This window comes from Choloepus didactylus, chromosome 12 (genome assembly GCF_015220235.1).
Source record: "Choloepus didactylus isolate mChoDid1 chromosome 12, mChoDid1.pri, whole genome shotgun sequence".
NCBI lineage: Eukaryota > Metazoa > Chordata > Mammalia > Pilosa > Megalonychidae > Choloepus > Choloepus didactylus.
Genome location: NC_051318.1, coordinates 96437368 through 96451996, shown reverse-complemented (window position 1 = coordinate 96451996; position 14629 = coordinate 96437368). Strand labels below are relative to the sequence as shown.

Here is a 14629-nt window from a genome sequence, read left to right as displayed (position 1 = left end):
GCTATACTAAGATTTCTCCCCATCCATCAAATTGACAGAAATCTAAAACTGACAGCACTTTGCAACAAGACCTTGAGAAGCCTTCATGCATTATGGTGGGAGAGTAAATTGCCCTATGGAGGGCAAACTGACAATATTTATCAAAATTACAAATACATACAACAGCCAAAGGCAGATTTATTAGGAAACTAACGAAGCATGAGCTTCAGGGCCATTTACTTGCAGCTGGCCCTTTGGAAGCCTTAGGAGGGGCCCCAATAATTTTTTTTTTCACCATGTTTAACTATCTCAGTTAATATTCACAATTACAGTGGCTACAACTCAGGATATAGCACCACCAATGCTGCCCACAGCCAGTTTATACTGAAATTAAGTTCCTTACACCAAGTAAATGGTTGTCCATAACCACTGGCTAGTGTACATATGAACTAAAATTTCTAGATTTGGGGAGAAACAAATGCTGCTCTGAACATCTGCTCTGCTTCTTCTGTCAGTCATTCATGCTTAGAAATCCTGCCCATTGGAAGAGGCTGCCTCCTGTGTGCTGCTTTCTTCTTTAACATCATCCAATCAAATGTGTAGTCATATTGGTGATTCAGGGTCCTGAAAAGAACACGAAACAGCTGCCTCAGATACATGTAATCCGGGGCTTCCTCAAAATGTAGCCCACGACAATAGTTTAAGTACCTAGCAAATTCTGCAGGAAACCCTTTACATAAAACTTGAACAGGATTGGACATCTTCTTTTCACTAATCTTTTCATACTTTTGTTTCTTTGTCACAGCCTTTAGTCCTTGCCATGGCAGGCTGGTTCCATTAAAATACATCAAAACATATCCTAATGATTCCATGTCATCTTGGCGACTGTGTTCAATACCAAGATGTGGATTGATGGTAGCATATCTGGCAGTGCCAGTGAGACTTTTATCTTCTCTGTAGGGTATGTGTTGCCTTGTCCTGTTGTCTCTGTACTTTTTGGCCAAACCAAAGTCAATAAGGAATAATTTATTAGAGTGATGCCCAATACCCATTAGGAAGTTATCTGGTTTAATGTCTCCGTGTATAAAATTCTTTGTATGCACATATTCAATTGTACTGATCATCTGGTCAGCTAACATAAGTACAGTTTTGGTTTTTTTTGTTTTTTTTTTTAATCTTCATTTTATTGAGATATATTCACATACCACGCAGTCATACAAAACAAATCGTACTTTTGATTGTTTACAGTACCATTACATAGTGGTACATTCATCACCCAAATCAATCCCTGACACCTTCATTAGCACACACACAAAAATAACAAGAATAATAATTAGAGTGAAAAAGAGCAATTGAAGTAAAAAAGAACACTGGGTACCTTTGTCTGTTTGTTTCCTTCCCCTATTTTTCTACTCATCCATCCATAAACTAGACAAAGTGGAGTGTGGTCCTTATGGCTTTCCCAATCCATGGGAGCCATACAGTTTTTATTGTTAACCTTCTTGAGCAGAAATTGAAGAGGTCTTCGAGGCTGGGTCCAAGAAGATCGATGACTAGCACACTGTAGTCTTCTTCCTGACCATACCATCGTATGTGTGGGATGCCAACCCCACCTTGAAGAATCTTACAGAGTTTACTTTCGTACAGCAACTGGGGATGCCTGGCCTTCCGAGATTCTAGTTGCACTGCCACTTCCTCGCAGTTGGTGATGTTGATCGCCAGATAAACGTCCCGGAAGGAGCTGGACCTGATCTTCCGTACCAGTTTATATTTCTCTCCGACAATGAATTCGGCCTTGGAGCCGCTGCTGTTCGCCATCCTGAGAGATGAAAAGGGAGGGCCGGGGCCAAGCTCCAACACCTCTGGGAGGACAAGGGCCTCCGGGACCCCGTCCACGAAGCAAGGCTGCGGAGAAGGGCGGCAGGAAACGGAAAACGGAGGCTCTTTCTCGACCTTACAGGGTCCAAAATCGACCGAGGAGAACCCGATCGCCGCCTCTCAATCAGGTTTCTTTTGACCAGGCCGCAGTCTGCGAGCCGGTTTTCGGGGTTACCAGGCTCGGCCACCTGTTTCTAGGCGGCCGCTGCTGCCTCGCTTTCGAGGCGACGTCGCGGACTGAAAAACCGACGCGGCGAGTGAGGGCGGTGCTACCGCTGCCACCACGGCCGCCGACTTCCGCCGGAAGGAACCGTGTCACCCCACCAACGCCGCCATCTTGTTCCTTCGGCTCCAGCCAATGCAAAATCCCCAATAATTTTTGGCTGTAATATGTGTTTTTGTTACTTTTGCAAAATAAGATGTTTTAATCAGAATTAGTTAAGACCACTGCTCTCTTTTCACCCAGTTTTCCCCTTCATCACACTTTCCCTTGTGAAATGTGGCATTGGAGTAGCTTCAGGAACTTTGGGGATCAGGCTAATGGGAGGTTGCGCTGGAGATACATTTAATTTGGGTTCAGGAGGACGTATTTGTGTGGGATACAGCCATTTCCATGGATAGCCAAGTTATTGCTAGGTGTCTAGATGTAGGAATGGTTTCCAGAAATACTCCTATGAACTTCTGTGCCAACCACCTGGTGTTTTGACCGTAATGTGCAGGACCAGAGAACATATTGAAATATGAACCTGTCTTACACTGCTTGGCACCAGAATTATGGAGTTAGTAGAAAAGAAAGAACTTTTGAAATGTGTGGAGTCAGAGGCCAATCTGTGAAAATCATTTTAATTCATTGCACATGCAAAATTATAAGCAGACTGTTTAGTTCTTACAGAGGCCTAGTCAGTGTCTATATTCTCACCTATCTAGAATATTCTTGATGATGCAGCAATTGTAAATGCACCAATAAATTTTTAAAGTGGGAATCACATGAAATAGAATTTATCAGAATTCCTAGGTTGAACCCACACACCTAGAACAATACTACAAGTAGTATGTATAAAATTGTATGATTTATGCATCCCAACTGTCAATTATTTAAAAAAAATGATTTTCAATCAAGCATGCTAAAGGAAAGACTATCATCATTCTGCTTTCTCTGTATAAAATGATATCACAAAATTGTGATCCTGTGAAAAGGTATTCAAACAGTATGCAAACAAAAAAAAATCATAGAGGTGTATCAAGCAATTAATAAAAACGTTATTTTTTTTCAGCATTCTGTGATATTGTTGGTATGTGTTAGCTTTATAAGATTTTTAATTTATTGTGATTTCCTTTAATATTCTACATAAATATTCATTTTGTAGCTAATTTGGATTTGATAATTTTGTATCCTTTTTCTTAATGATGGTTCACAAAATCATAAACTTCAGGCTCCATAAAGTCTGGATCAGTTTTTGTAATTAACCAATGCAGTAGAAATCTCAGAGTTGTTCTCGCACAGGTGTAAAAGGATGTGTGTGAAAGGTTATTCACTGTAATGTTGTTTGTAATAGCAGAATAGTAGACACCTGATTAAATAGATTATGGTACATCCTCATCACAGAATACTACACAGCTGTAAAAAATGAGGGCTCACTCTATATTCTGGTATGGAGAGAACTACAAGATACATTGTTCCTCAACAAGCCAAGATGCAGAACAAAGTGTACAGCATGCTACCTTTTATTTTAAAAAATAAGCAGGGAAGAATGTGAACTTATATTGATATTTATTTTTGGATAAATCTGGAAATGAATATAAGTGATTTATATATAAGGAAGGGGGCATTAAGTGGGATGGATACAGAGATGGGAATGAGGTTGTTCACTATGTGTCTTCATACAGGAAATGCATATTCACTATTCAAAAGTTAGATTTTATAATACCATATTGGCCTTTGTTTTGGCCACCTGCCTTGTACACAATGGGCCATACCCCATTGGCCACATCCCCAATGGGGGATGGAACCTTCTAGATACCTTTGACATCTTGTGAAATGATAATTTACTTGCTCATTTCCCATCAACCTTAAATTCATACCTATCATTTCAGCACTATTAATATAATCAGCCTTCAATCAAAAGAACTCTTAAAATAACTTGAGTGAATTTAATGTAAGGGTCCAAGAAAAGCTGGAGAACTCTAATGAAAATATTTAGCTATATGAAAAAATCTTAATTTCTGCATATCCAAAGAAAGAAAGGCAAACAAATTCTGGTGTTTATTATCTTTACCATCCCATTCATAAAAAAAAAAAAAAAGGAAAATCTTAAAATACTCAATTAATAATGAGCAATGCACATAAAGTTATTAAGAAAATCAAAAATATATATTTAAAAATATTAAACTTAATGTCATCATTAACTTCATTCACTGATACACCCCCAAATCCAGTATATTAAAAGATGTCAATTTTACCTCCTAAATATCTTCTCCATTGTCACCATCATCACCATAGTGCAAGCCACAATTTTCTCTCACTGAGACTAGACCAACAGCCCCCTACATGGCTTCCCTGCTCTCCCCATAACTCTCCTTCACTGTATTGCCTACAAAAAGGAGTCTTTTCTTAATATAATTTTATTGAGATATGTTTTCCAACCCAAGAAACCATCTGAAGTATACAATCATTGGCTCACAGTATCATCACATAGTTGTGCATACATCCCCATGATCAAATTTAGAACATTTTCATTACTCCAGAAAAGAAATAAAAATAAAAAAGAAAACCCAAATCCTCCCATAATCCTTATGCCCCCACCCCCATTATTGACCCATATTATTTGTGTCGTACATTTGTTACCGTTGAAGAAAGAGTATTAAAATATTACTGTTAACTATAGTCCATAGTTTGCAATAGGTATACATTTTCCCCATATACCCCTCCATTATTAACTCCTTGTAATAGTGTCTTACATTTGCTCTAGTTCATGAAGGAACTTTTTTATGCTTATACAGTTAATCGTGAACATTGTCCACCACAAGATTCACTGTGTTATACATTCCCATGTTTTAATGTCCAACTTTCCTTCTGGTGACACACGACTCTAAACTTTGCACCATATTCACACACCATTAGTACTGTAAATTATTCTCACAAGAACATGCAACTGTCACCTCACAGAAGGGTCATTTTTAAAAGACTTATCTAAATGGGGAGTTTTTTGCTTAATTGGTACGGTTTCTGTTAGGGATCATGAAAAAGTCTTGGTAGTGGTTGGTGGAGATGGTAACACATTATGAATGTAATTAATGCCCCTGAAATGTATCCTTAAAAATGGTTAAAATGGGAAATTTGTGTCATATATATTTACCACAATTTTTTTAAAATGACTAATAAACACACAAACACATCCTTAAACTCTGTCACAGATCTCCCATTGCTTATAGTGTACAAATCAGCATCCTCTCAGGCTCCTGCCCATTTCAAGGCCTCTAAACACTGGTGTACCCTCCCCCATGGTGGCACCCCATCCTCCCCCACCCCCGCTTCCAGAGGCCTGGCCAACTCCTACTCAGCCTTTAGATCCCCCCTAAAAGCTCCCTTCCTCAGGGAGGCTTCCCAGGCCAGATCAGCACCTCCTGTTACCAATTCACAAAGCACCTGTACAGTTCCTCCAAGGCTCTCAGTACAGGTGTGATTCTAACTCCCTGGGTGAGAAGTGGGCGGGGCCTGCCTCTCCCATGGACTCCGCCATGGCAGACGCCATCTTGCTCACTGGATATGTGCAGCACTTTGCAGGGCGCCTGGCTCCTGGAGGTCCTTCAGTTAAGCCTGGGTTGAAGGAATGAGTGAACATTACTGACAGAAAAGAAATGGATCTTCCAACCACCAGATACCATTTTTGCCTGTGACATTGGCAAAAATTTAAAAAGTAGGCCAGTTTCCCCTTGTCCTGAGCAGACGTGCAGCATTCCCCTTCCTCTCTGATGGGCATGTAAACTGGTACTGGACGGACCTATCGCCCCGCCTGCTGGGCCCCTGGCCCGGGCTGGAATCTGGCAGGGACATGCCACGATGGCACACGGACTGGGGCTGACTGGCCAGCACCTGTACCAACCTGGTGGTTAAATATATTGAATAACGATGAGCAGAATACCATAAGCTCAACACAGGGGCCTGTGTTCTGCAACCCCCATCCCCACCCTTTGGACACAGAAGATTGACACAGATGTAGGCACCTTAACCAAGTGCAGCCCAATATAATCTGTCCAAGTAATCAATGAGGTAGCCTGAATGGAAAAGTCAGTCTCTGTAGGGATGGTGATGATCAGCCGAGCCAATCTGATTGCTTCCATGGGAAACCTAACTGAAACTGTGGAAGGAGGTTTAGTGGGTAATGGGAACAGAAGGGGAATGAGACCAGAATCAGTGGCAGATCCCAGAGGCAGAGATTCTTGTGCTGTGGCTTCTGATGGGTGACATGGTGGAGGGTCCCCAGAGCTCCCCAGCATCCTAAATGACTCCTCGGTGATGGCCTGTGCAGCTCAGCTAGTCCTCCTTCACCCCATGGAGCGTCTACTTGGCATGGCTTCATGGTGTGGATTCTTGCCCTGAATATCTCTACAATGACAATTCCTACAAACTGCTCAACGACCGAGTTAATGGAGGGACTCCTTGCATCCTAGAGAACTCAAGGAAAACACCTTTGCAAATAAGTTAGGCTGCAGATAGCAAGAGAATTATAATCATTCTTACTCTTTGATCCACTAATTCTTCTTCAGGAATCCCAGACCAGGACAATAATCCAAAAGTCATGAAAGCCATATACACAATTAATTTAATCTCAATTTCAATTCAATGCAAGGAGTTGGAAATATGTAACCAAATGTTGGAGAATTGTAAAAACAGAAAAAAAATCAAGTTATCTAAATTTGATTACATAGTTATTAAGAATTATGTATATGAAGAGTTTTGTATTGATGTTGAAATATTTTACATTGTAATCTTCATTGAGAAAAGCAGGAAATAAATAAATATTAATGTGGAAATTATGCATAGAAAGAAACATGGCAGAATATGAATCATGATTTTCTTTGGGTGATATTTTTCCTATATTTTAAAAAATTTTTATGAAATGCACATCTGTTGATTTTATAATGGGAAAATGCTTTTAAAAATAAAAGCATAGATACTGTAAGCCAGTGATTGTGCACTTTGGATGGTTTGTATGGTGTGTGACTATATCACAATAAAATTTCTTTAAACATAGATAAATAAAAAAATAAAAGCAGAGTAGAAGATGGCTTTTAAACAGAAATGGATCACCCTAAAGTGATATTTACTTATTGGAAAACAGGAAGGGGCAATGGCTCCAATGGGAGTAGAAAATTAAAGGAAAGGAAAAAGGTCATGGAGTCTTGAAGGAATCGGCTCCCACCAAATTCTTGGAGGAACCAGATGGGACTCTGATTAATTCTAGAAGTTACAGGATACTGCCTTATGTGACAGAGACAGAGAACGGTTTGAGGTAGCTGAGAACACTGACACTCTGAACAGTCTAAGCCCTCGATGGCCCAGAAGGGCTCAGATACAGAGCTTGTTAGAAAAAGCTCATGTCATTCCAGATGACAGTTCTAAAGAGCCAGACATTTAATTTTTCCATGTGAATCAGAAGTACAGACCATGATGTAGCACTGCAGTGAGAAGACAAGCATGGGAAGAGATTGATTCATTAATTATTCAAGTAAACACATATATACTGAGTATTTACTATGTGCCAGCCACTGTTGTGAGCAATAAAGATAAAAATTCCTGGCCTCATGGTGCACACATTCTACTGTGTGGGATTGCAGGGGTGGGGGAGGAGAATACAATAAACAAAAAGAATATGTAGGTTATGTCACATGTTAGACAGCTTTGGAGAAAAATAAAGCAGTGGAAGGAGTTAAGGAGAGACAGCTGGCAGGTGCTTAGAGTTTAAGGTGATCGGGGAAGTTGTGCAACGATATTTGAGCAAAGACAGGAAGAAGGGGAGGGATAGAGCTCAAGAAAAGTGTTCCAGGTAAAGAGACAGCAAATGTAAAGGCCCTGGGGCAGGATTATACCTGGACTGTTCAAAGAACCACAAAGAGGTCAGTATGAGCTGGGGGCAGAGTGAGCTAAGGGAGAGTAATGAGGTGGGCGAAGTAATGACAGAGGACCACATCATGTGTAGTTTTGAAGGTCATTGCAAGGAGAGGACAAAAGAGGGTCCCTGCAGATGCAGTTTAGTTGTGGGGATTGATAACGAGGGACGTGGCAAAGATCACTCCAAGGTCTCTAGCTCAAGTGACTGGGAGTATCTGGTGTCATTATCTGAGACAGGGAACACAAGAGAAGTGACAAGTTTGTGCCAGGGAGCACATGGGAGAAAAGAAAGGGAAGAAATAATGAGTTTGTTTGGAGGGTAATTCATTTGCAGTGCCATTGGGCCCCAGAAGTTAGAGCTGGTACACCAGAAATCAGGTCAGGATGGAGATGCAATTGGTGAATTACCAGCAGAGAGGAGAAGGCAAGTGGTAAGAGTGAGTGGGTGGATGGTTACGAGCACGTGCTCAGGGAGTGTGTTAGCTCAGTCCTTTGCCCACGCCAGGAACAGAGATAAGTGGCCTCGGATACTGGGGTTATGCTAAGGTTGAACAGGAAGCTCAAAGACATTTTCAGATAGCAAGTAAGCCAGGCCTCACGGGGCCCACAAGGTCATCAGAACACAATGCAGTTCTCGTGACCAGGCTACGTGTTCATCTGCCCAGCACAGACAGGTGTCCTTGTAGTCATGAGCCACTCTCTGTCCTGCCACCACTGCTCCTGATATAATATTTTTCTCTCTCCTTATCTTTCTCTCCACATTCCTCAAGAGAAATGATTGAATTTGGTTGCAGTTATCATCCATTACAGAGAACCTTTTTGGTTGGAGCTCATGAACCCGAGCAGCTTCTAGGCTACTGGTCGACCCGCAGATGCTTCTGTTGGGTCAGGTGCCTGTTTCTTGTCCCATTGGTTTTGGCAAGTGGCACACAGCACCGAGCATGGCAACCAGTGATTAGGGAGCCCACAGAAGGGGGCTGTGGCCCTAGCAGCTGCTCTCAAGCATTCCAGGCATAGGAGAGCTGGAAGTGTGTGGGGTCAAGAGACTCAGAAGATGGGAGACTTTTAAGAAGGAGACAACGTTCACAAGGATCAAATGCTGCAGAGAGATTGAATAATTGATAATAGTAATAATAGCAGTTTTTTGAGGATGCGCTATGGGCCAAATGCCATATTAAATGCTTTACATAATTGTCTCGCTTAATTCTTACGATAATCCTATGGTGTGGATATTCTGATGCCAATTTGAAGAAACTAAATTAAGTAAGCTGCCTACAAAATCGCATAAGTGGTGGAGCTGAAATTCAAAGCAAAGGTCAGTCAAAAACTGGCAACCAATCCAATGATTCCTTCTCCAACATTATCAATTGCTTGTTTCTTTTGCGCCTTGCACTGTTCTGGGCTTACGTTCATGAGAGTAAGTAAACAGACAAGTAAATAACATAATTTAAATAGCAATAAAGGCCACATGATTTAAACCAGAATAATAGGATACAAATTGATTGAGGATGGAGGAAGGAGGTGCTGCTCTAAATAAGATGGGAAGAGAAACTTCCCTGAAAAGGTGACATTTGAGTGAAGATTTAAGTGAGTGGAAGCAGCCAGCCACACAAAGATCGGGGGGAAATAATCCAGTAAGCACAAAACCCAGGGTGTTCATGGAAATAGAAGAAGGCAGAAGTGGAAGGAGAATAGGAAACGAGCTTGGAAAGATTGGCAGGAGCCAGATCAAGTAGGTCTTAAAGAGGTGTGGATTCTATTCTCATTGCAAAGGGAAAGCACTGGAGGGTTTTAAGCAAGGAAGCAATAAAACATGATTTGAGCTTTTAAAAGAACAGTCTGGGGCTATGTGCAAATTAGACAGTTGAAGGGAAGAACCTGGAGCAGAAGTCTTGGTAGGGGTAGCAATGGAGAGAGTAAGGAGTGGTTGGAGAGCTTGATGTGACTTGCCAAATTGACTAGATGTGGAAAGTGAAGAAGAGAGAGGAACCAAGAATCGCTGATTTTGATAAAGGCAATATTACCTATTTGTATTACATATTTACATGTGTACTACACATTTGTATTACATATATGTATGAGGATGCCCTTATATTTTGAGACGCAAATCAAAGTGGTTAGGCGCATTTAGTGGTAATATAAGATCTGGGATAATTTTTTTTTTTTTCTGTGCTTCATTATGCATTTCTGTGACTTGCAAATTTTCTGGAAGGAGTTACTGCTATCATATTTAGGAAAAAAGTTTCTAAAAAAAGGCGAAGTCTGCAAAGTGTGTTAATTTCTATCTGTCCCTGGGACTAGAGGAAGTACAGCAGAAGTAGCTAGACACAGAAGTGACCCCGGCAGGAAGACCTTGTTGTTCATAATGAAACCATTTCTTCTTTTGCAATCTCTAATCCCCTCCCTGTTGGGTGTTACTGATACAATGTGCTCCAGATAAAGGAGGCAATCCAGTCCAACTGGCAAAATGCAACAGCTTTAAAAGGGTGGCTGTGCCCATCACAGTTGTTCAGGATCATGGCTGGCTCAGGCAGATCTGTGGGGGCTCAGTAGGTGAGCAGAGAGCAGGAAGGAGATATCACAAGCTGCTGGGGCTTAGAATTCTTGGTAGACAGACCCCCAGCACTGGAAATGTCTACCTGCCATGCAAATGGAGTTGTACAGCTTGTAAGAAAAAAGCCAGGCCCCAATGCAGCCTATCTTGATGCTCCATTTCACCAAACCCGTACATTCACGAAGAGCCTCCAAGCTGGTTATCTCCAAGTAAAGTTGCATATATAGTTACAGAGCTGCACTAACAGGAGTGACATAAGACTACTCTCGGCATGTGACTTGAACCTGCCCCACATGGCCAGACCGTTCATTCCTACATTATCTTATGAGCAGCACAATTATGTTGCATTATTTATTTGTTTGTTTTTAAATAGAGATATTTTTAAAATGACACATTTAAAACTAACCTTGTTTTGGTATTTTTCATTTATTTAAATGAATCAATTTTATCTTTTAGAAGAATTTTAGATTTACAGCAAAATTAAGCAGATGGTACAAAGTTCCCATATCCCACACCCCCTGCCACCCACACACACTATTATCAACATCGTGCTTTGGGGTGGTACATTCGAACCAGTACTCCATTATTAACCAAAGTCTGTGGTTGACATTGAAGATCTGCTCCTTGTGGTGTTCAGTTCTATGGGTTTTTGACAAATGTGTCCACAATCACAGTATCATACATAACAGGCCAGGGTTTGGGGTAAAGCTGTGAGCCCAGTGGTCAAAAAGGAGGACCAAGAACAGGGTTGTTGGATGCTTGGTCTCAGTGCTCAGCTGGGGATCCCCAAATCCTCTGGCCTCAGGACTCATCTGAGGAAACAAGGGCAGGGCTGAGCCTAAAGGTGGCAAATGGCACACCTGGGAGAGACTGGCAGCCAGGACACCAACGGAAAGAGTCTCGATCGACAGACTCTACAGACCGATTAAAATCTCCAAACTGAAATCTCAAACCCTCTTGGGTTATGGGTGCACCATGCCAAGTGCAATAGAAATGTTCCTGAAAAGCAATATGCATCTTGAGTTTTTGTAATTGACTGGTACTCTAAATGACCTAGGGAGATTTTCTGTCTAAAGGAAATAATATAGGGAATTATTTTTGTAATGTGAATAATTGCCTTTCCCCACCCCTACCTTCCTTCCTCCCTCCGTCTCCCTCTCCCTCTTCCCTTCTTTTTCCATCTTTCTTTCTTTCCTTCTTTCTTTCCTCCCTCCTTCCCTCCTTCTTTCCTTCCTTCCTTCCTTTCTTCCTTTCTTTCTTTATGTAAATCTGGTTTCAATCCACTGGATTTTCTTAAATAGAAGAGAACACCCTTTTAATCTGATTTCCTTCTATCACTTTTCCAAAAAAGTAATAGATGCTACTAGTATGTCTTGATTTTAGCAAGTATAAATTATATTCTTTACAACATATACATTAAGCCACAAAAATATAGTCCAAACAATATTTCCCAAACCTGACTGGACACAGAATTAAATGGGGAGCTTTCAGGAATTCAGATTCCTGGTCCCTCACTACTTGGCTTCTGATTTTATGGGAGACATGGGAGGGCACCAGGAGCTCCCCAATGGGAGCTTTGTGCAGCCATAGGGAGGGACAGCAGATGGCGGTTAACCAGAGAGGACCCATCTTTAGGCCCTCCCTCCCCTGGGGTCCCTGGGAAAGAGATTTCCCAGCTTACACTGAGCACTGCATCAAGTTTCCTATGATGTGGGGGCTACTGGCCTTATGAGGTGGGGAGAACCCACTGGGTTTCTCTGGCTCAATGTGAGAGCAGATGTCTTGGCTCCAGGTGTACACCTCCAGGTACAAGTTCAGGGGTCTCACTGTGCCCAGGGGGCTGTGAATGTTCTCTGGAATTCTAACAGGGGGCTTTAATATCCACTCATGGTTTATCTAAAAACTATTAGGGGAAACTAAATATATTCCCATGGTAGGCAGCACAATGGCCACTCAGCAACGCCCGTGTTCTACTCCCTGAAACTATGGGTGTGTTAGGCTGCATGGCCCAGGGGAATGAAGTGGCGAATCAGCTGACCTGGAGATGGGGAGAGGATCCTGGCTTATCTGGGGTGGTTGTGTGGCCATGTAATCCCAAGGGTCTCAATAGCAGAAGAGGGAGGCAGGGGAGAGCAGCGTGAGAAGGGTTCGACCTGCTTTTGCTGGGGAAGGGGCCACAAGCCAAGATAAGCAGGCAGCTTCTAGAAGCTGGGAAAGGCAAGGAACAGATTGTCCCCTAGAGCTTCCACAGAGGCATCCAGTCTGGCCAACACTTTAACTTTGGCCCAAAGTGGACTGGTGTCAGACTTCCGACTGACCTCCAGAACCAAAAGGTAATAGTTCTGTGTTGTTTTAAGCCGTGGAGTTTATGGTCATCTGTTACAGCACCAATAGAAAATGAATACAGCACCGCATAGCCAAGTTCTTACAGCATTTTTTTCTTTAGAATGCAAGAAAAGGGCTCTAGAACATAAAAGTCTAACTCATAAGACTATCCAAGTCATCTCCAATATTTCGCTTTTCTTCTCTCTGAAGAGACAAGGATGTTTCTGTATGTAATGTGACCAAATTCAAGCGGTAAGACCCAGGATGCATATTTGTGAAACCTCTCTAGGCATCTCTAGTATGCAGCCAGATTCCAGAACCACTAGGCTGAAATCTAAAGTCTAAACCGCATAATGAAGCAGAGGCTGCTTACCCAGAGCGGGATTACCAACGAGTTATTGTTGACCTGGGAGGACAGAACAAACGCTATGGAGATTGGGCCTGGCGATGGAACATTACATCAGCGACCTACAGAGTGGAATGACGTGTGTCGCTCATTAAATGTGCATGCCCCACCCAAATGGGAAACAGATGGAGGAGGGCATCTTCATTAATTAATGAGGGTGGTGAGGATGGAGAGCATGTTGATTAAAAGGACAGGCAACAGCAGGTGACGAAGTGCCGGAGGAGTTGCTGGGAACTGAATGAAGTTCAGTGAAAGCAAATGCAGAATAATACACATTCTTTGAGGAAACAGCCCAATAGCAGGTGGGGCTGGGGAAGACTGGAAAACTAGCAAAGGATCCAGAGGCAAGGCTTATCGCAGATTTGGGGGGCTGTTGGGGTGTGGGAGGGGGACACTTAATATGGTCCTCATGGTCACATAGACCCTGAGATGTACACTTCTGACATCATTTTGGTGTCTGATGAAGGTGTTTGTTTGTTAATGTCGACACATAAAGCACAACTCCAGCTTTGAAATCTCATGTTTGCAACTATTCCTTTTTAAAATATCAGGAGCCTTGAAAACGGAAAGTGGCCGGAATGTCTCCTAACTTCAGGAGTTCTACACAAGGTGATCTTGAAGTTTATGAAGCAGCCTCAGTTTATAGCCATAGGATATTTTGGAAAAATATGCAAGGAACAGTGAGGATCTCTAGCAAGAGTGTTGAGGCAATTTGAGTCCAGAGAAGAAAGAAAAAAACATATTTTTCCCCTGAACAAAGTATTGATAAGCACTCTTTTGGTTTGGGTTTTCATTTCTTCGGTTATCCATGCACATAATTTTAAATGTCAAATAATCCTGCAAGGCTATTATGAAAACAGCTGTTCCTTGCCTCTCCTCACCATTCCCGCTTTTTAATCTCTTTTAGATGATTCTTTTGGTATTCACCTCTATGACTCTAAATTAATACACTTTGTATGTGCTTCAGTTTGCAAAAGCTGCTGGAATGCAATATACCAGAAATGGGTTGGCTTTTACAATGAGGATTTATTAGCTTACAAATTTACAGTTTTAAGTCTGTGAAAATGTCCAGATGAAGGCATCAACAGGATGCCTTCTCTAAATAAAGGCAGCCAGCATCTGGGACACCTCTGTCTCATGGGAAGGCACGTGGCCAACGTCTGCTGGTCCTTTGCTTCCGCATTTCATTGCTTTCAGCTTCTGACTTCAGCAACTTCCTCTCTCAGCTTCTCTGGAGCTTCTCTGAGCTCTCTGTGCCTTTCTCTGTGTACTTTATCCTCTTACAAAGGACTCCAGTAAGGGGATTAGGACCCACCTGAATGGGCTGAGTCACATCACAATTGAAATAACTTAATCAAAAGGTCCCACCTACAAT

The 14629-nt window shown here is 42.0% G+C and overlaps 1 protein-coding gene across 1 annotated transcript; it reads right to left on the bottom strand.

The window, feature by feature from the left end:
- Positions 1-504: 504 nt before the first annotated feature.
- Positions 505-1797, bottom strand: LOC119506918 (casein kinase I-like). Its single transcript, XM_037799928.1, is given in 3 exon segments — positions 505-540; positions 543-1131; positions 1469-1797. Coding segments are annotated over 3 exon segments (954 nt in total).
- Between the last annotated feature and the right edge of the window lie 12832 nt (positions 1798-14629).